The following is a 22,465-nucleotide window of genomic DNA, read 5'->3' as shown; positions in this document are numbered from 1 at the left end:
TGCACCACCACCGCCTGGCTTGTCCTTCACATTTTTCTAACAACTTCTGGAGACTTTTATGATCACTTTGGACAGTCAAATACACATTCTAAAATGAGTATTTATGGTGCCTAGGAAAGTCAAACACACAACTTCAAAACAAGCTGTATGTGACTTCCTAAAGAATTGCCTAAAGCCCAGGGGATTACACAGACTCCAAGCAACACACTCTGCTCCTGTATTCTGCTCAGCCGGTCTCACCTCCTAAGCAGCGGCATTGCCTCCTGGCTCTCTCCCACTGCACTTCCTCTCCTGCTTCTACAATTCTGCCTCATGCCCATATGTGTTGAGTTATCTTCTGCCAACAAAGATGCTAATTTCTCTATCTGCAGCTGTCTGATTTCAGACTTTGCACGTAAACCTCCAGTAACAGCACCTATGTTTTCCCCCACTTGATAATTAGGAATAAGTATTGTTCTCCATTGCCAACACAAAGCACAGTGCTCACGCCAAAGGCAGTAAGATGTGGTTCTTTTCTGAGTCAAACATGAGTGAGGACAGCCTGGGAACACAGATTCAGGTTGACATGGAAGGATGTAGTCATGTGGCTTTTTATAGTCATGGAACAAAAGAATGTCATAAATAGATGCATTTGACAAATGCATCATGGAGACATCAGGTAAATGGGTTAAAACAAAATGAGGAAATCTCAGCAATAGGTTTTAGATGTTCTCTGATGCCTTTCTTAGCTCCTGAGGTGTAGAAGCTAGTGGTCTGCTAAGAAGACATTCCAACTAGTTCTTCTGTGGCAGAGCATCAACTGTGCTTCAGAACTTTGCCTGAAGCTCTTTCTCTCATTCTTGTTGCTGCTGCACATCTTCTTTTAGACACTCTAGCCTCTGAGGAATGGCAGTCTTCATGTTTCCTGAGTTCTTCAAAAGTGCAAAGCTTCAAGAGAGCCTGTTCAATTTGGTCCCAAAAGTCATCCAGCTTACTCATGAGCCCCATAGCAGGTGAGTGGTAACTACCAAACAAAACATTCATCTTCTTTTCCATCTCTGCAGCTCTCTTGGCTTCTGTTGTCATGTGGCCCCTGTTTATCTCAAGTCTTTTTTCAAGTGATCCAATTCTGGCCTTTTTGCTAACTTTTTGCCCTTGTGTAGCAGCTCTGAACAGGAAGATACAGCACTTGACTGTAGCATTCTTTCCACACCTGGTTGTAAGCTTCACTGGAGAATTCTCCAAGGCCTATTCCTTGTTTTACCATGTCCATCTCTTGCATGAGAACATCCTGGGCCTTTTTCAGTTTCTTTGGAGAACTTCTCATAAGGGCAATGCTCAAGATAGGTAATGTAATTTGTTGGTACCAATCCAACAGTTTTTCCCTTTTTATTTCCAGATGGCTCATAGTGGTGATGTAGGTCATAATGAAGCATCGTCATCAATTCTTTTTTGATCAATTCTTCACTTCTCTGTAAATCTTTTAGAGGTGGTTTACATTTACAGGTCTTAAAACAGTTTCCTTTACTTCACACGCTTGTGGTATATATTTCTGAACAGCTTTGTGCATTTGTTTCATTTCCTTTACATGCTCAGCTCCTCATATGGCCTCCTTTCCAGCATCCACGTCAGCAGTATCTTCAATGTAGGAATCATCTGTTTCATGCTCTTCCAGCTCCTTCTCAGCATTTTCTGGTAGAACCATTTGAAAATCTTGCTTAGGAGCAGGAAGGCCTACCAACCCAAGTTGGAGATGTTCACAAGATTTTCTTTCCATGTGCTTCACATAAGAGGACACACTATAGTCTACCATTCCATCCTCTGGACTAATGTTTAGTGTCTAAATGTTGTATTACCTAGGGTGGCATTAGTGATTGGTTTGGGTTTTGATCCACTTTGGGGAATCAGCACTTCAGCTCCATTTGGAGGAGTCCTGAAAGGGGGAGAAAGAAGCCTATGTGTGTGGTTGATATATTGTGCACCCCAGTAAACTTACCTGGGGTCAGAGAACAGAACAGCCACTATATTAAACATAGAGGTTAGGCAGTGGCAGCACATACCTTTAATCCTAGCATTCCAGAGGCAGAGATCCATCTGGATCTCTGTGAGTTCAATGCCACACTGGAAACAGCCAGGCATGGTGACACAAACCTTTAATCCCAGCACTTGAGATCTCATGTCTTGCTTGGGAAAGAAACACACCTTTAATCCCACAAAGTGATGGCAGGAAGCAGAAAGGTATATAAGGCGTGAGGACCAGGAACTAGAAGCTTTTAAGCTTTTAGTAGCAGTTCGGCTGAGATGGATTCAGATGAGGACTCAGAGGCTTCCAGTTTGAGGAAACAGGATCAGCTGAGTTTTCGAGGTGAGGTTGGCTGTGGCTTGTTCTGCTTCTCTGATCTATCAGTATTCACCCTAATACCTGGCTTCCAGGTTTTTTTTATTAGTAAGACCCTCTAAGATGCATGTCACATATGTGGAGTCTCCACAACCTGCCGCTGTGGGATCATACCAGAGAAGACACTCTCATACAGTGGGGTCTTAAGCCCATGTTTCAGTGAAGTGTCCACATTGGTCAAGGCCATGAGGTTCTGAGAATCCTGCAGAACCTGTCTTGGGAAGGCAGTGTCAGCGGTATTCTCAGAGCGATGTCGTTGTTTATGACATTGTACTCAGACAGGATAGTGCTGGAAGTAGAGTTTGTTATTCCAGACTCCTCTGCAGTCTGCTGAGCAACTTCACTGGCCTGGCCTACCTTGACAACTTCCTAGAGTTTTGTATCTGAAATCTGAGGGGCAGGCAGCATTAGTTTCTCTTTTTAGGAAACGCAGAGATCCCAAGAATATGAAGAATAGCTAATGGCAATTCAGATTCTTTTTTTCTTTTTTAAATTCAGTTTCTCTTTTCTTATGTCTATTCCTTCTATTTCAGATCTTACTCCCCATCAAGATCCTGCTGTCATCATTTCCTGAAATCTGCATCAAGGGCCTGGTAATTCTCCTCAGAAGTATCATAAAAACCAAGAGCAGGCTTCTGTGCAAATGGGATTTCGGCATTATAATCAACTCTTCTTTTTCCTTTTGCTCAAAGGAAAAAGGGCAGCAAGGCCTTCTTTCAGCTGTTTCTCACTTGCTTTCCTCTCAGCCTTCTTTCTCTGAGTATTGGCCAGGTGCCTCAGAAAGCATCTCATGTTTATCCTCATCCATATAAATTGGATTTGGCCGAGCTGGTTTTGTTCCTGGATTTGGATATCTCCTCAGATTTGAGTTTTGGTAGTTATCTGTTGTTTCCTCTTCATTGTGCCTTTGGGCACATTTATACAGGAGGAATTCATAGTGTTCCAAGCACCAGGCTGCTGCTCTTCCAGTTGGAGGGATGGTACTCTGCTGTGGGATGGTCTGTATGTCAAATTGCTCTGGTTGGTCAATAAATAAAACACTGATTGGCCAATGGCCAGGCAGGAAGTAGGTGGGACAAGGAGAGAGAAGTCTGGGAAGCAGAAGGCTGAAGCAGAGACACTGCCAGCCGCTGCCATGACCAGCAGCATGTGAAGACGCCGGTAATCCACCAGCCACGTGGCAAGATATAGATTTATAAAAATGGATTAATTTAAGATAAAAGAACAGTTAGCAAGAAGCCTGCCACGGCCATACAGTTTGTATGCAATATAAATCTCTGTGTTTACTTGGTTGGGTCTGAGCGGCTGTGGGACTGGTGGGTAACAAAGATTTGTCCTGACTGTGGGCAAGGCAGGAAAACTCTAGCTACAGTACTCCACAGCATTGGCATCAGCTTGGCCAAGTACAAGAATTTTTCCTTCTCTTCTCTAGACCATTCAGTTTTTTTTTTGTTTTTTTTTTTTTATTTAATACTTGGCTCCAGCAATTCATAACATCTGGCTTTGTAATGCTTTGCTGATTTCCTATGCAGCAATGAGGCAATCGTAGAACACTGGTTTTCCCCATATTTCACTAATACTGCATTCAGAATTTCATCCTTGGGATATACTCGACACACACCCTTTGATTATAAACTGAGGCATCATGGTGTCTGAGTGTCCTTGGCAGGTGCTAAGAGAAAAAAAAAAAAAAAAAACTTGGATCTTAGAATTCAGTTAGAGGAGCATTTATGTAGCAGGTAGGAGGCCCTGAGTTCACTCCCTAGCACCACATAAAATGCAGTTAAATAACCAGCCATATCTCAGTGATTGCTTCTTCCTCCTTTTTTTTTTTTTTTTTTTGTTTTGTTTTTTTGTTTTTCGAGACAGGGTTTCTCTGCGTAGCTTTGCGCCTTTCCTGGAGCTCACTCTGTAGCCCAGGCTGGCCTCGAACTCACAGAGATCCGCCTGGCTCTGCCTCCCCAGTGCTGGGATTAAAGGCGTGCGCCACCACCGCCCGGCTCTTCTTCCTCCTTATGAGGACCACTTCAGATGAGACAGGATTTAAGGGGAACTTTAGAGAAACTTCTAACTCAAAGCTTAGAGGTCAAGATTAGAGTCCTTTAGCAAAATCTAATGTGCTAATATCAGCATCTAACCTTCCTTAATTTATAGTTGCTCATCTTTAATTTCTTTGTCAAAAGTGTTTCTTTCAGAAGTGAAGCTTCTTGGGGCCCAGAGAGATGGGTTAGCAGTTAAGAGCCCTTGCTGCTCTTTCAGAGGACAGGAATTTGGGTCCAGCACCCATATTGCATAGATGACAACAACCTGTAATTCTAGTTCAGATCAGATGGTGTGACATCCTCTTCTGCTGGCATTTGTGGACACCTTTAGACACATGTGCACACACATACATATACACAGAGAGAGAGAGAGAGAGAGAGAGAGAGAGAGAGACAGAGACAGAGACAGAGACAGAGAGACAGAGAGAGAGAGACTTTGTGATAACCCATGTGGAAAGGACAGAATATTCTCTGTCCTGACAGAGGCACAAGTCACAGCCAACAAAATCCCTTGCAAGCATACATAACTGAGTCCTGTAGGTCTTTACAATAGTAAAACCTGTATTCTCACAATGAAAGAATTTTATCAGAACCGGTAAAAATTTGTGTCTTTGCAAAGCTGTAAGACAGTAGTAGAAAATTTCATGTAATATAAAGATATCTTTGGTTTGGTTTCATTTCCGAGGCTGAGTCTCACTTTCCAGCCTAGGCTGATTTTAACTCACTGGTAAATGTTCCATCTCTGCCTCCCAAGTGCTAGAAATACAGGCATCAGCCACCACCACACCTAGCTTGAGAAAGAGGCATTCTTCTTAACACAATACATAGCCAATAATTTCAGTTTGGGGATATAATCTAAAAGTGGGTAATTTTCTTCTTAAAGAAGCTTGTTTGTGCAAATCTTCACATTCTCCCAGCCATATGGGCTCTAATGCACATTAGACCATTTAGAAAGTACATGAAAACCTTTAGAGCTCTTGGCTCACATGTTTACAAGTTTATTTCATGACACCAAGCCTCACTTTTCAGCCTAAAGCTGTAGGGAACAGCTTTGCTCACATTACTCATATGATGAACATTTTGATTTTAGGCTAAAAAGAAAAAGAAAGTACCCACAGACATAAGCACTTCTCAAAATATAACAGCACACTGACATTCTAGGCACAAGTTTTTTGAAAGACAGATAGCTAATGAGGTTATAATTCTGCTGTGTCTTGCTCTTCATTTAAGGCAAATCTCAATCCGAAGACAACTCAACCTGTGGAACCCAGACTTTAATATCCAACAGCCTGAGAGGCAGGAGCAGTTGACTGGGATTGATAGAATTAAACCAGAATTATATAAGCAGAGGTCACTGGACAGAGAAGACAAGAGTAACAGCAAAGCCTGTGGGAAACTGAACTTCATTTTAAACTATGACTGCACTTGAAACAGTTCATCCTGAAGATACAGAGATGTCAATTTGTCAGCCAAGGACTTCTCTGGGGCTTCAGATCCTTATATCAAGATCAACTTGCTTATTAACAGGACATCAAAACTGGTAAATTTTGAATCTCCTTTCATTGGTTTTTCTGTTGCTGCTGAAGTAATAAGCCAATCAAGCTAAATTAATAAATCCAGGTTAAATAAACAGAGCAAGAAATCCTAGGTGACCCTTGGGAAGGCAGGATAGGAATCACATGGCAAATAAGGCTACTGGGTCCTGAGCAGCCCCGGGGGGCTTTCAGGAGGGATGGGCTGTTGCTTGGTAAGCTTTTTGAAAGGGGTAGGGTCTGGTGAGAGAGAGGTGGAGGTTTCACCTAATCATCCCAGACCCTTTGGGTATATGGATGTCAGGGGCTGAGGTAGAACTTCCACCACAACAAAAACACCGGACTAAAGTTTACAGGAAGACCCTGAACCCTGTATTTAATAAGGTGGTTTTTCTTATTTTATCACTACAAATTTTATTCAAAAACTCATCGTTTTTGGTTGTTTTTAAAAAACAAAAACAAACAAACAAACAAAACCAAAAAAAACCTCCCAATAGGCATTGGCTTGTCAACCAACTACAACACTGTCTAGCAGACACATGCTATAAACAGCTGGGCTCAGAATCTCCCATATCTCTTGAGGTATCTGGACTGCCTCCTGTAATGCTCCCGTCCTCTACCTCCTCTTGTGCCACCATGCCTAATGTCTCTGGATGGAGAATGCCTTTCCCGGGATCGGGACCTGGATCTATGCCTCTTGCACTGTTGCAGAGACAGCTTCCTTTTGAGCTCTCTTGAGATTGGCTTCAGATGCATGAAGTTGCAGAAGCCCATTCTTGTGCACTCTCCCATCTCATATTGGCGGCAGCAGGCTTCCCTGAAGTCAGTCACTGGGGACAGCTCTGAATGGATTGGCTGCCCATTAAACCAGCGGTTATTCAAGTCCATCACAGCTTTCTCTGCATCCTCCTCATAACGAAACTTGACATACACATTCCCCACCAGGTGGTCTCCTAGGTTGTCACAGACGTTCATCTCTTCAACCTGTCCATACTTTTCTTCCATCTCAGTGAAGACTTCCTCAAAGAACTCATCATAGTGCTCCTGCATCTCCAAGTCACTCATAGGGCAGCGCAAACCATCAGCAGACTGGGCAGAGTTTTGAGGGTTATGGTAAATGTTCAAGAGGGCAATGGTCTGGCTAAAGGTTGGTTTATTGTGCAACCGCGAACATTTATCTCCATGACGGCATGCTCCAGTTTTGAAATAAAATGAACAGTTGACTCTGTAAGGAAATAAGAACTGATTATTTCTGGGAAGATATGGCAGAAACATCATTAACACAATCCTAATTTCCCAGCTACTTGTCTTCCAATCACAGAAATTCAGCAGCTCTTGGTGACTGTGCTTCCTATTGCAGGCAGTTTGTTAGAGGTTGTAGCTCCAGCTCCCTACAGAAGTGTTCTAATTCTAACCTGCTTCCTACTATTCTAAACCTCTTATCCTTTTAATATTTTCTTTGTTTTTTTTTTTAAGATTGTCATACTCTCTGAGTCCTGGATAACAACTATAAAATAAAGACAATGACAAAAAGGCACTATTCCAAAAACTTAGATGTGTATTCTTATTCACAGGCCTAAGTGTGGTGATATATAGTGTACTCTAATAAACTCGCCTGAGGATCAGAGCACAGAGCCAGCAACTAGTTTAGAAATAGAGGTCAGGCAGAGGTGGCACACACCCTTAATCCTATCACTCAGGAGGCAGAGATCTGTCTGGATCTCTTTGAGTTCAAGGCCACACCGGAAACAGAGCCAGGCACTGGCGGCACACATCTTTAATCCCAGTACTGGGAAGCACACACATCTCTAATCCCCGGTAGTGATGTCTGGGCGGAGAAAGGTAATATAAGGCGAGAGGAAACAGGAACTCACTGTCTTCAGGATGAGTATTTCATGGAGGTAAGAACTAGTAGCTGGCTGCTCTGCTTCTCTGATCTTTCAGCTTTCACCCTGATATCTGCCTCTGGGTTTTTTTTTTTGTTTTTTTTTTTTTTTACTAAAAGACAATTTAAGATTCCACCTAAGCACTATCATTATGTAAAGGAAACAGAAAACAAAGTCCAGGTTCTCTCTGGTCTGAAGCTAGTAGATCTCTTGGAAACCTCATTGCAGACATACTATTTGGAGACCCAGCTTGCCTTAGAAACCACACATCAGCACATGTCTGTCACACAACCTCTTTAGTAGTGCTGAGATAATTCCATGGAACCACAACCATCCAAACCATCAGGTGCTGGGTGGTCTGTAAGATCTGTGATATGAACTGTTACCTGATGCAGCTTCCCTATTCAGTTGTCAGCTGCAGAGGGAGGAATGCTGTCCCACAGACACTTTTAGCAAGAGCCACAAGCTTAGGTCCTCACCCTGAGGTAAAGACTGAAGGTCTCAATCTCAGTGGAATCTGGTGGACCATGAAGACCAGTTATCCTCTGTATCCAACTACAGTAAAGTCTGAGTTTATAAGGAGAGGAAAATGATTGCCAGTGACCTCCTTACTTCATGCAACTTAACTGGATTAGACAATATCTCTTTAGAAAATCAACTGAAAATAAAGAGCTTGTTGGACAAACCTCTGGCTGAAAATACTCAAGGGTTCCACATGAAAGTTCTCAATCCTGCACTCCCTGCAAACACTTTTGCTTCAGTCAATAAATTATCTGAAGTAATGAAATGAAACTACAAGGAAGCTGGGCGGTGGTGGTGTACACCTTTAATCCCAGCACTCAGGAGGGAGAGGCAAGCAGATCTCTGAGTCTGAGGCCAGCCTGGGCTACAAATTGGGTTCCAGGACAACCAGGACTACACAGACAGAGAAAACCTGTCTTGGAGGGTGGAGAGTACAAGGGAAAAGGGTGATTTCTACCAGACAAGCTGAATCTAAAAAACATCCTAACTTATAATATCACAGCTAAATATTTTATTGGAAAAGACCCACATTTTATTTCTTAAGAGATCCAAAAGTTATGAGGCATCCCATGTTCCTCTTTCTGATGACTGTTTCAGCTGAAACAATGTAAGTAACCTAGATCTACAATAAAATAAAATAAAATAAAATAAAATAATAAAATAAGTCTGAATTCCTTGCTGAGATACCCCTTCACTACACAGATATGAACACAGGGCCAGAACTACTATGCTCCTAGTTCTTTAAGTCCTAGCTTTTAGGCATTTATAATGGAAGCTCTCATGTCAGAACTGGCATGCACATTTGACTATATTCCAGGCCATCTTCTCTGTGACCTCAGAATTTAGGAAATGCACTCTTCTACAGCACAAACCAAATTTACAAATACTTATTTATTGAGACAGAGTCTATGTAGTTCTGGCTGTCCTGTAACCCACTACCTAAACCAGACTGGCCTCAAATTCACAGAAATCTCTGTCTCTACCTCCAGAGTGCTGAGACCAAAGGCATGTATCACTATACCTTGCTTTGAATGTTTATTTTAAAGTACCTTAAAGGTTTTATTTTAAATTATGTATTTGTGGCTGGGAAGTGGTTGCACATGCCTTCAATCCCAGCACCCAGGAAACAGAGGAAGGCGGATCTCTGGTTTCAAGGTCAGCCTGGTCTACAGAGAGAATTCCAGAACAGCCAGGGCTATGAAGACAAACCCTGTCTCAAAAACAAAAAGTATATGTGGAGGTGGATGTGCATACCTAAGTGCAGGTGCCTGTGGTAGCCAGAGACAAAGGATCTCCACACATCTGGAGTTACAGGTGGTTCTAGACATGAGTTTGCATTAAGTGGATTTGGGGAACCAAATTCCTGGCCTCTGCAAGAGCAGTTCACACTCTGAACTACTAAGCCAAATCTCTCCTGTCCCTTTACTGTATTTTAGTCATCCTGAACACAACCCATACAGTTATCCTCCATGACTACTGAGAACTCAAATTTTATCCCATCTGATTCTCTAAAACTGAACTAGACCTGACACCCAGTAAAATGTCTACAGTGACTGATGATTTGGGCATGAGACTTTTAGAAACATTTCCTCTTTCAAACACGGCAGACTATCTGTATAAAAGGGCCTGATTGGACAGCCTTCGTCCTAGGTAGTAGAATATTTTCAACAATGAGAATTTGGCACCAAAAATGTTATCTATTGCAAATACAGAGGCTTCCTATCACATATATCTGTATAAATCTTATATGAAATTCAGGAGCACCAAGATGGTGACTACTTACTCAGAGTAGATTAAGCCGGACATTTTAATCTTTGGGTTTTCAAAGTAGGAATTATTCATCAAAGCCTCTCAAGACATTTCTGTCAGCCTAAACTTCAGTCAGCACACTGGAACTTAGTATGTGCCACGGTGGTATACAAATACATGTATTACTCTATGCCAACTTCAATTTTAAATGAATAGCAGCCCCCCGCCCCCCAACCCTTAGGCAGGAAGGTTTATTTGGTCGATACCGCTCCCAGTGATTAGCCCCAGAGACTGAGTTTTAGCAAGGACAGTACCACCGCACTTCTGACCGCACACTCAAAGCTCAAAGTTGTCAGAAATGTTTTACCTCGCTGGCCGCAGAAGTCAGGACATCAGTGGGAGTGTGGTGTGGGGCAAAGTCCCGCGTGAAACCTGGTATGGAGCCCTATGTAGCTCAAGGCCCACAGGGAGCCACCAGCCAGGTCCCAAGGTCTGACCCATGAAGCAGGGGCGCACAGACGCGCGAGGCCGCCAGGGCCTCCCACCCGTTGCCATTCACCTCCCGGCCCAAGCCCCGGTATGCCGCCCCCACTCACTTGTCTTTCTCTGTGCCAAAGATGGAAGCCAAGTATTCAGCCATTTTCCAGCAGACGCCTGCAACACAGGACCCGGAGCGCCAACTACTCTGAAATCCTCTGAAGCCATCTCTGGACAAGAAAACGCTGCCCACGCCCATCATGCTGATGCGGTCCAATCGGGAGAGGCGCTCCTCTGCGGGGGCGGGATAAAGAACTCGCGGAGGCTCCGCCCCCTGGCACTGCCGCCAGCGCACTCCTGAGGCCCTGGAGGTTCCCTTGTGTTGTGTGCTACATGGGTTGCTTCAGGCATGCTCAGAGCTCTGGTTTCTCGGCTTCTGCTCTGGGATCTCGCCTTCACCCCTTGCTGGTTCCAGGCCTCACGCTATAGACAAGGACCCCTACTCGGCCTCCTGGAGGGATTTAAACCTATAGCATCCCCACAGTTACCAGCTCACCTTCAAGTTAACAACTTCCTAGCAGAGCCTAATCCATTGTCTGCAGCTGAGACCCAGGCAGAGGGATTATTTGGTTTGATGACTTTACCTGCTTTCTCTGGCTATTGAGCCTCTTCCACCCGAGGATGAACCTTGGAAGAGGGAAGGCTGCTGGGCTGTGGGAATCTTAGGTCTCCATTCAGGCTATCAGGAATTAACCTGGTTATTGGAACCAGAGGAGGTGTTTTTATTTCCTGTTCCCTAAAATGACCTTGAAACACGGAAGCTTCACTTCTCAGTGTGTGATTTTGACAGGTTCTCTCACCATGACTTGATTGGTCAAGTGGTTTTGAACCACTTTTTTTTTTTTTTTTTTTTTTTTCCCCTGAGACAAGGTTTCTCTGTGTAGTTTTGGTGCCTGTCCTGGATCTCTTCCTCTATAGACCAGTCTGGCCTCGAACTCACAGAGATCTGCCTGCATCTGTCTCCTGAGTTGCTAGGATTAAAGGCGTGTGCCACCACCGCCCAGCCTTAAATCATTTCTTAAACTTCGCTGAATTCCCCCAGGGAGTGCATCCTTCGGAAGGATGTTCTAATTCATTTTGACTCATGGTCTTCTTAGAGTTAAGGCAGCTGTGTGTTCTGTTTACCTGGCCCAGCACCTTAAAAAGGGGCTCCTTAAAAATGGGCTCCTGGCCGGGCGGTGGTGGCGCCCGCCTTTAATCCCAGCACTCGGGAGGCAAAGCTAGGCGAATCTCTGTGAGTTCAAGGCCAGCCTGGGCTACAGAGTGAGTTCCAGGAAAGGCGCAAAGCTACACAGAGAAACCCTGTCTCAAAAAGTACCTCCCCCACGAAAGGAGGGGGGCTCCTGTACACTTGAGTTAATGTTTTTTAAACCTTGCACATTTCAAGATAAATTAGTGCCATGAGAATATCATACCTGCGACAGGGATAAAAAGCAGGAATGGATGTGAATTGTAGCCTCCAGTTGGATAGCGCTCTGACTGGTGGATATAATGGGAGCTATTATGATGACTTTAGCCCTAGATAGAGGCAATCTTGTGAGCCCAAGGTCAGTTTTCAGGCTTTACAAGAGCCAAATAGTTTGAGTGTCACGTCTAGATCTTTTAGGACAGATGCAGAAGACTGTAGTGAGGCAAAGACTTAGCCATGTTCACAATGTATAAAAGGTACAAGGTCAGGTCTAGGTCCCTTAGAATGTGAAAGCTCCTTCCTAATCACTGTATACATTTGAGCAGATAGTGACCTATGCAAGGTGGTTTGAAGGAGAATGGACCCTATAGGCTCATGTATTTGAATGTTTGGCTCCCGGTTAGTGGTCTGTTTAGGAAGGATTATGAGACATGGCCTTGGAGAAGGTGTGTCACTGGCGGTGGGCTTTGAGGTTTCAAAAGCCCAGTCCAGTCTCATGTTTGGTACCTCCTGCTGTGGTTGAGATATAAGTTGTCAGCTACTGCTGAAGCCCCATGCCTGCCTGCCTCTACAGTCCCCACCATGATGGTCATGAATTCACCCTCTGAAACTGGAAGCAAGCCCCCAATTAAATGCTTTCTTCTGTAAGTGCAATAGAATAGCAATAGAACAGTAACTAAGCACTGTACAACCTACAGTGGGAAGACTTGGACATTATTTTCTCCTGATATACTTTTGAAAACATAATTACATGACTTGGGTTTGGTCTTATATGAGAAGTGAGTACATGGAGGACTTGGCTTATTGGTCTTAGTTCAGACTACTGTTACAGAAAACCACAGACTGGTCAGTTTATTAATGACAAACCACAATGCCTCACAGTTCTAGACACTGAGAAACCCTAGACCAGGATGCCAGCAGATTTGATATCTGGTGAGTATTGCTTCCTTGTCTACAAATGGCTATCTTATAGATGAAATACATGAAGGACCTTTTTGTGAGAGGGAAGGATGGGAAATGATTTTGTTATGAGAGAACTAATCTTATCACCTTCAAAGGCCATACCCTCTGATACAATCACCATTATCATTGGAGTTACTGTTTTAACACCTGTTTGTTTGTTTGTTTGTTTGTTTTGAGACAGGGTCTCACATGGTCCTGGCTGGCTTGAACTTGCTCCATAGCCAAACCTTGAACCACCAATACTCCTGCTTTCAGCATTCAGCTCCACCACAGATGGTATATGAATTTTGAGGAGACAAAACTTTTTGGTCTGTGGTATTGCATTCCTAGTCTCCTATAATTCATGTTCTCTTCACTTACAAAAAAAAACAAAAAACAAAAAACAAAAAAAAAACTTTCAATACATTCCAAAAGCTCCCAAGATTTAACCTATGTACTAGAAAGTTTTTTCAGGTCCTGCCCCGCCCTGTGTCCTACAGCCTCTTATAAAATAATCACTCAGAGGCTTAATATTATTTACAAACTGTACAGTCTTTGTCAGGCCTCTTGCTAGCTAGCTCTTATATCTTAAAATAATCCATTTCTATTCATCTGTTTTGTCACCTGTTCCATGGCTTTACTGGTCTGCTGACATGTTGCTCCTTGGTTGGCAGGCTGGTGTCTCTCTAAACTCTGCCTTTCTCTTTCCTGTCTCTTTCCTTGGATTCCTCACCTGCCTCTAAGTTGCCTTTCCATAGGCCAAATCAGCTTGTTTATTAACAAATGGGGACAACATATATTCACAGCATATAGAAAGACATTCCCCAGCAAACCTATCTGAGCATTAGTTCTAAACTTTAAAATGAAGAATCTCTTCTAAACGTCATTTAATCAGAGATAAGTAGAACTCAAGGTGTTACTCACTCTGAGATACACTGCCTTCCTGTTTCAAACTAATGAAATCAACAATATAAGGTTTCCAAATTTTAGTGGTAGAATTAGATAGGCTAGGATAACACAGCACAGCCTATCGTAGCACAGAAATGTCCATTCCCAAAGGAGGAGACAGAGAAGAAAGGAGTATCAGATCCCAGCTGAGCCCAAACAAGGCAAACTCTATGAGATCTTAAGACTCATAAAGAATCCATTTGGTTAGATGTTCTTTCTTCCAGGCATACTGTGCCAAGCTCTGATATTTGGGAAGCACTAGGGTATTGGTCTCTCCTGGACACATGAAAACTTTTACTAGTTCTGCCAAGCATGCCTTGCATTCCCAAGGTTCTTCAGTTCCCCACAACCATGTTTCTCTGAGTGGAGGCCATCTGACCTACTAAAAGCAAGATTATGACCCCATCTTGAAAACTGAGGTTTGAGCCGGGTGGTGGTGGTGTACACCTTTAATCTCAGCACTCAGGGAAGCAGAGGCAGGAGGATCTCTGTGAGTTCCAGGCCAGCCTGGGCTGCAGAGTGAGTTCCAGGAAAGGTGCAAAGCTACACAGAGAAATTCTGTCTTGAACCCCACCCCCCCCAAAAAAAAAGAAAAAAGAAAACTGAGGTTTGGCTTGGTTATCTCTGTCTTCTTCAAAGTCATCCTTCCCCGTTCCCATGAGACTAACACTATGGTCTTGTCTCATTAAGTGCAGCTCTGATGGCTTTCCATGATTCCTTCCCATGTCTCCCTTTTGTTTTAGGCTGTCACCTTTTCAGCTAGGTGTGCTGCTCAGGTGTGGTCCACACCTATATTAATTCCCTATCCATGGCTTAATTAGCCACATTCACTGTGATCTCAACATGCTTTCTCATTTTCTACCACATTGAAAGACTAAGTAAGAATTTCTCAAATCTAAGCTTCATCCCTAATGGCCATCATTCACACTGCTGGAAGGTGCTATGCACACTATCAGAGGAGAAGTTTTCACCCATCTCACCCATCTGTGAACCCTATGATCTACAATAACTATCTGCCTGGTAGTCACTGTGTACAACAGTGACCCAATATTAAGGAAAGAGACAATCATTTTTTTAATTTGATTTAAGGAGAGGGTGCAGGGGATGAATATAATCAAAATATGTTCCATGAAATTCTCAAAGAATAAAGAAAAGCATTATTTTAAACAAGATGTTTCCCAATCTTTAAGTTCTATTTTCCCTCTGCTTAATAAATTTGTATTCAAGTGATTTCTATCATCTCTAAATTTTCTCCTAGTCTTTAACCAGGAGTTAAACTAGTTAACCTAGACTTTAACCTTCAACACATTACTTGGAAATATCTGGAACTAAATGCCTCATTTTATTGTTCGCACATTCTGTCTTCCACAAAACCATTGTACATGAGCACAGTTCAGCCTGATTTTTTACACCATGCAGCAAGGACCATTTAACTCTAATAATTCACTCTTCATTACCATCAGAGACATCAAGAGAATGTTCTTTACCTCCATGTGTCTGCCAACAATCTGTCCATCGTCACTTGTGGATTCAGTAAGGGGATCTTTGAACAGCTCTTTTCTTTCTCAGTTCTCATCAGAATCACCCTAACAGTCCATTCATAGATCTTTCCAAGCACCCATGTCAAAACTCTCCAGTATCTACTGTTTCCTCAGCCTTCCTACTTCCAGCATTGTCATTGGGGGAGTCATCTGAATCCCAGGATTGATTCCATGCCCCAACTTCCATCATCTAGGAGTGCCCTGAATTGGGAATAGTAATACAAGAATTCTCCTGGATAGTAGTTTCTAAAGGGCAAGGACTAATCTTATTTTAAGCTTCGAGTTCAGTTCTTAGTATATTTCAGTTGTGTGAGGGAATCTCCTTCTCTTGTCCTCAGCAATTAAATCCACTAGGCACTGATCAGACTCTCAGTGTATCTTCATAGCTGGACCACCTCATAAAGTCCTTACTGTTTAGCTGGAGTGATCACTTAATGGTGGCAATATTAGATCTGAACATAGAGCACCCTGAACCTGAGACACATTATAAAAAAACAAAATAACAATAATTTATACTTCTTTAGCACTAGTCACTTTAATTTTTAAAAAAGAATTTTGGCATATGTTGTGTTCTGTGTTTATACATAAAAGATTCATGTGAGTGTGTGGGTATGTGTATATGTAGAAGCTAGAGCAGGGTATCTGGTTTCTGTCTGTCTTTTATCACCATCTGTATTATCTCTTTAAGACAGGGTCTCTCACTGAACCTGAGGTTCACTGTTTTTGGCTGAGCTGGCTAGCCACTGAGTTCCTACCTTTCTTTGTTTCCTGATGGTGGGGTTCTTCCCATGTGTAGCTAAACCCAGCATTTTTTTACATAGATATTAGGGATTTCAACTCAGGCCCCATTGCTTACCCAGCAAGTGCTCTTATCCACTGCTCTATTACCCTTTTTCTCTGCACCAGGAACTTTCTAAGTAACCATTACAGACAACTCCAAGATGTAAAGACCAACAAGATTACTATGACAAATAAAGATATAGAGAAATTAACCTATGATTATGCAATCAATGTTGAGATGAAAATCATTTTTGTTACTGTGGCTTTGAGGAGGAGTCTTGTGTAGAGCTGACTGACTTTGAATTTGCTATATAGTGGAGAATGGCTTGAACTTCTAATTGCCCTGTTTCTACTTCCCAAGTGCTGAGATTACAGGAGTGTGTCACCCCACCCACTTCAGAGACACACAATGTGGCTGTGACTTGCAGCTCTACTCATAACTGCTGTGCTGTGGTGTCGACAATTTAATTACATAGCAATCTCTTTGCATGATTGCATTTCCTAGACAAGCTCAATCATTTTAACATCAAAGCATTTACTCTTATCCTGGAAACTATGACATGTGTCTTCTCCAGCATATCCTAGTGTTATCTGTATTAGGTCCTAAAGACTCGTTTGTCTTAAGGTGGGGAAAGCATCTTGTGTACTGAAAAAAAAAAAAAAAAAAAAACACAGGAAACTCACACAAACTCACTCACTCTGGGATTAACTTGTAGGGATTAAGATTCCCTTGTATGGATTAGTCACTCATTGTGATCCGTAAGCCAGATGTATCAGATTCATCTGAGATTTGATATCCTTTTTAAATTGGGGATTCTGAGCCAGGCAGTTGAGGCACACACCTTTAATCCCTGAGCTCAGGAAGCATAGGCAGAGGCAGATGGATCTCTGACTTTGAGGCCTGCCTGGGCTACAGAGTCTTTTCCAGGACAGCCAAGGCTACACAAAGAAACTCTGTCTCAGAAAAAAAAAATGGAGATTCTGGACCTTCTCCAAGACTTATTAAATATGAATGAAAGTCTAAGGTTGAAGCCAAAGATTAACATTTAACTCCATCAAAGCATCTTTACATTTTTGTTTCTTTAGGAATTTGTCAAACATTTGAAAGTAGAGAGAATAATACTATAAAGTTCACATGTCACATGTCCAAACTCAGTCATCAAATCCGATCCAGTGCTTGTTGGTCTATAAGTTGAAGCCAATACCATGCTTTGTAACACCTAGAATAGTTCTACATGGGCCTCTGACACAAAACATAGTACTGTGGTCATTTTAAGAATCATGAATAGCTGGGCAGTAGTGGCACATGCCTTTAATCCCAGCACTTGGGAGGCATAGACAGGCAGATGTCTGAGTTTGAGCCTGGTCTACAGAGCAAGATCCAGTACAGGCACCAAAACTACACAGAGAAATCCTATCTTGAAATCCCCCAAAAAAGAATTATGAATAACATCCAATGTCATTAGATGTCCAGTTCACATGTTCCTAGTTTCCCACATTTGCTAACTAGGTAGTGTACTATATGCTCAATCAGGTCTCTGCTGTAGGTAGAACTGGCTGTTCTCTGGACTGTTGCCCAGTTTCTGTGCTGTGGTTTTCTTCTACAGGTCTCCTGAGTTGAATAAAATTTTCTCTGTATATATGTTTCATTGTCATTTCCTACAGTCATCCATAAAGGGTTTCTACATGGAAGTAGTCCTTCTGACATCATGCAGTTCTAAAAATGCCTCTTGCAGCCCTACACACCCTTTAGAAAGGGCCACATACCTCTTGTGACACTTTCTTACACAGTCCCCTGCCTGTGTCACTGCCAGCCTTGAACTACAGCTTGATCTTTCAAGCCTCAAATCACCATCTAGTTATTTTTTTGACCCATGGACAAAAGGACTGATTACACTGTCCTTATTATGTAGAAAATATATCTCAGTATATTTTATCATTGTTCTTTTCCATTTTTAAAATATGCCAGTGAGCCCAGTGGAATTGGTGAACTCCAGGTCAGGAGAGACTCTGTCTCAAAAGATAAGAGGGAGAGAGAGTGACAGTGAAAGACATACAACATCAACCTATGTTCTACGCACAAACACACAAACACAAATTAAACACTAAGAAACTGGAATCATAATCCGACTTACCAGAAACTATATACAACAAGGAAATGCATGCAAATTACATTCAACTTAAAATTTTTTTATCCAATATGCTATTGATTAAGTGTGTAAAAAGGAAGATTTTAACTTTGACATAGTAAAATTACATATAACAAAACAATTATCAAGCAAGAATTACAGTTACAATATCTAGTCTATTTATAATATCTAGTCTATTTGTATTTGGTAGAATTAAAGAAGATATCCTATCTATCCTATATTTGTGAGTCTAAGGTTTCATATCTAGCTTATCTTTTATCATAACTATGGAAATTATAACTATTTAGTCTAGTGCTGCGGGATGTCCTGTATGCTATAAATATATGTTGCTATGATTGATTGATAAATAAAATGCTGAATGGCCAGTAGCCAGGCAGGAAGGACAGTGCAGGCAGGACAAGGAGGAGGAGAATTCTGGGAGGTGGAAGGCTGAGGCAGAGAGACTCTGCCAACCGCTGCCATGAAAAAATAAGATGTAAGGTACCACCGGTAAGCCATGAGCTATGTGGCAACTTATAGACTAATAGATATGGTTAATTTGAGATATAGAAACTAGATAGCAAGAAGCCTGAGCCAGTAGGCCAAACAGTTTAAACAATATAAGTGTCTGTGTGTTTATTTTATAAGTGGGCTGTGGGACTGCAGGGGTGGTGGGGGGGAGTTGGTGGGAGCTGGACAGAAACTCTCCAGCTACATTAGGTTGGAGCTCAAAAGCATCTCCTGTCTGAGGCTGATGATGTGTATTGTTTCATCTTCCATTGGCAGAACAAGTCAGTGTCCCAGACCAACACAGAGAATTCCAATTTAAACTGGATCTATGGGGGAGAGTATTATGACATGGGAGAATGATCAGTAGATGATACACAGTAACCACCTCATAGTCCTAATCCCATTGTCTCCTACAGTCTCCCTCCTCCAGCCTTTGCAGCTGCTCTCCTTACAGTGTTTTTCAAAACAAAACTGCAGTAGTTAAGGAGTTTTGCCTGCATCTCGAGTACAGACGGTATCAAGGGATTCCACTACTATGTGTAGCCTGGTTTGTGCTCAGATTCTACTATGGGGCCTGGGGGTTGGGGCTTGATGTCTGCGATGCCAGTTAATGTGACCCCAGGCAGCTGTTGTAGAAGTCTGTAGCAATAGAGGCTTCACTTCACTATGTGAGATGTCACAGCCAAGTGGAGCCTAAGGGTCATACCTTGTTCTTCGTTGCCCAACTGTGTCACAGATCTATGAAGCAAGATGACTAATGCCTTTACTTTGCCTCCATCAACTGTACAACCTACTCCTTCCACCTCCCTAGCTGGGAAACTTTTTCTGTGTTTGTTAAGATTTGGGCATCCCAAACCATCTTTGAACTCACTATTTATTATACAAGGGATGACATTGACCTCCTAATCCTCCTGCCTCTCCTTCCCAGTTCTGGCATTACAGACATGTGCCATTGTGCTTGATCTATGCAGTGCTGGGAATCTAGTGCTGGACCACCTGCATCCTGGACAAGCATCCTGCCATCTAAGCCACTTCCCCAGCCCTGTGCCTGGGGTTTTTCATTTTTGATTTGATTAGTGTCCTTTTACTGGTTAGCCTTGTGTTCAGTACTGATTAGCTTTTCTACAACTCCAGAAATTCCATCTTGTTACTCAGTGGTGATGCTATTCCTTGTAGGAAATTGCTTATTTTGTTTCAGTGAGATTTTGAGCTCAACTGATGAACTGAGACAGGAATCCCAGTGTTACAAGCAGAAATGTAACAGCGTTTTACCACAACAAAAGTTGACTGGGAGGCATGGGGGTATCCATTTGGTCCATCAGCAGCCTGGCAGCTGGCTCATTTCAAGAGAATTTTCATAACAAAACTATTACCATTTTATCAGAACAATCAAAGTTGTGGTGAAAATTATGGCTGGTAGTTGGTCAGCTTTATTCATTGGGTAAGTAGTGTAAATCCTACATGATTTGGCAGGAATGTAAACATGTCAGAAATCATAGACCACTTATGCATATTAATTTTTTAAATTTCTCCAGAATATGAACCTATGAACGCATGAGGTTTGTCATCCCACTGTGTCTTCTAAACTTAGCTTACTGTCTATCACATAATAGACATTCAGAATACTCCAAGGAGGTGCAGTGCAGATTGTAAAAAAAATGACTGGTAGAGGCAAAACCTGGGGAGAGTTTTTGGGGACCTGGGCTACAGAATGGACGTGTAGGAACATTTTTTAAAGTAGTGGTGTCAGAGATGAGATCAGATTCCTGCTTCAGTCTCTCTGACCCTACCTTGAGATAGGAACCTGGGAGAGACTAGATTCTGCCTTGAAAGGTATGAGTATATCTCTAGAATACCGTGGGACTGTGGTCCCCAGTCACGAGCATTGCTATCTGTATCTCTTTGCCTTCATCCCTTTGTGGCATGCCTACAGACCTCTACTGTGGCTTCAGCATTGGCTTTTATTGTGGGATTTTCTTCTGGCTATTCAAACTCATTCTTCCTCCTAGGCTGTAGGCTGAGTTGCTGGTATGAAATGTTCTTTAGAGCTGCCCTCAAGCCAATGAGTGAAAAGAATGGGTGGAGGAGCCCAGGACCTTCACTTCTTGGGCGGGATAGCTCTGAAATGCATGGAACTCCTCCAGCAGCTTAATGTGTAGCCCCCACCCCCACCCCGACTCTGATAACTGGCTTTATGATACACATCATATTACATCCCCAACTTTGCCTGTATGTTTTTTTTTTTTTTCACCTTCTAAGAAAAACTCTTGCTCTTAAATAGATGCCCTAGGATTTGCTACTGGGGAAACTCAAACTGTGATTGTATGGATTATGAAGACGTAAGAGGTAGGTATTCTTGATGCTACAAAGCCCACTAAACATGTGAGCTCAAATCTTTAAAAATTAGTAATTCTGGATGAATATTTCAGTAGGCATGAGGTAACATGTAAAATATTTGTTGTATAATAACATATTTGTGACCAATTTTTTAAGAAGGATATTTAGAGTATTGTGGTGTGTGTGTGTGTGTGTGTGTGTGTGTGTGTGTGTGTGTGTGTGTCCCCTGGTGTGCACACAGGCATCTCTATGTGGAGGCCAGAGGACAACCTCATCTGTTTTCCACAGGCACAATCTACTGTCTTTTCTTGTGAGATAGGATCTTTCATGGGTATGGAACTCAGCAAGTAGGCTAGGCAGCCTGGCCATTGAACCCCAGAGATCCACCTATTTCCAACTTCCCAGTGCGGGGATTACAAGTATGTGCTGCAACACGCAGCTTTTGTTTTTTTCAATTTCTTTGTTTTATATTTATCTTGTCTTATGTATGTAATTGTGGTGTGTGTACACCATGTGCATGCCTAGTACCTAAAGAGGTCAGAAAGGGGTGTTGGATATCCTGCAAGTGGAGTTACAGAAGGTTGTTGGCTGCCACATAGGTGCTGAGAATCGAACCCAGGTCCTTTGCAAGAGCAGCCAATATTCTTAACCACTGAGCCATAGCTCCATCCTTCTGAACTCAGATTTTTGTATGTTCAAAGCAAGCACTTTACTGATGTAATTTGTTTTGGAATGTGGAAAAAGGGTCTTCCTGCACATTCAGGGATGAGATTTGGCTTCTGCCTTTGAGGTACAAATGTCTCCATAAGGTCCTCTCCAGCCCTCTCCCTTTACTGATAGGTAATCGCTTGTGGTTAGTTAGAATCAAACATGTAATTAATACTAATATCTCCAGATTTTGTCTAAGGGAATGCATATGTTGAGCAGAATATGTTCCACTGTTAAATAGGTAATTTCATTTATTTTAAATTTAAATTTAAATGTGCTCCATAGGTTAGTTCTACAGACAGGGGTGCAGACAAAATTTTTCTGTGATGAATCTACAGCCAGAACTATAAAAACATGAAGTAAACCTGCTATGCAGAGTCTGCTTAGCAGAAACCCAGGAAGAGTGTGGCACAGTGACTGGGCCCAGTGCTGGTTCAATCAGACTCAAGTCCTGAGTAGAAGCACTCAGGGGCTGTCTCTGAGAAGCGGTCTCATATATCCCACACTGGCCTCCAAC

The 22,465-nt window shown here is 42.4% G+C and overlaps 1 protein-coding gene and 1 pseudogene across 1 annotated transcript; both read right to left on the bottom strand.

Moving 5' to 3' along the window:
• Window positions 1-733: 733 nt before the first annotated feature.
• LOC102911389 (cell division cycle 5-like protein) lies at window positions 734-4,539 on the bottom strand (annotated as a pseudogene).
• A 1,133-nt stretch (window positions 4,540-5,672) lies between these two features.
• LOC121820806 (splicing factor U2AF 26 kDa subunit-like) lies at window positions 5,673-10,862 on the bottom strand. Its single transcript, XM_006998437.4, has 2 exons — window positions 10,705-10,862; window positions 5,673-7,176 (listed from the first exon to the last, which is right to left on the bottom strand). The coding sequence occupies exons 1-2, from the start codon at window positions 10,845-10,847 to the stop codon at window positions 6,510-6,512; spliced, it is 810 nt and encodes a 269-aa protein (XP_006998499.2). The 5' UTR covers window positions 10,848-10,862; the 3' UTR covers window positions 5,673-6,509.
• Between the last annotated feature and the right edge of the window lie 11,603 nt (window positions 10,863-22,465).

Source organism: Peromyscus maniculatus, chromosome 1 (genome assembly GCF_049852395.1).
Source record: "Peromyscus maniculatus bairdii isolate BWxNUB_F1_BW_parent chromosome 1, HU_Pman_BW_mat_3.1, whole genome shotgun sequence".
NCBI classification, from domain to species: domain Eukaryota; kingdom Metazoa; phylum Chordata; class Mammalia; order Rodentia; family Cricetidae; genus Peromyscus; species Peromyscus maniculatus.
The sequence above is the reverse complement of the archived record's forward strand: the minus strand, read 5'-3'. Positions and strand labels throughout refer to the sequence as shown.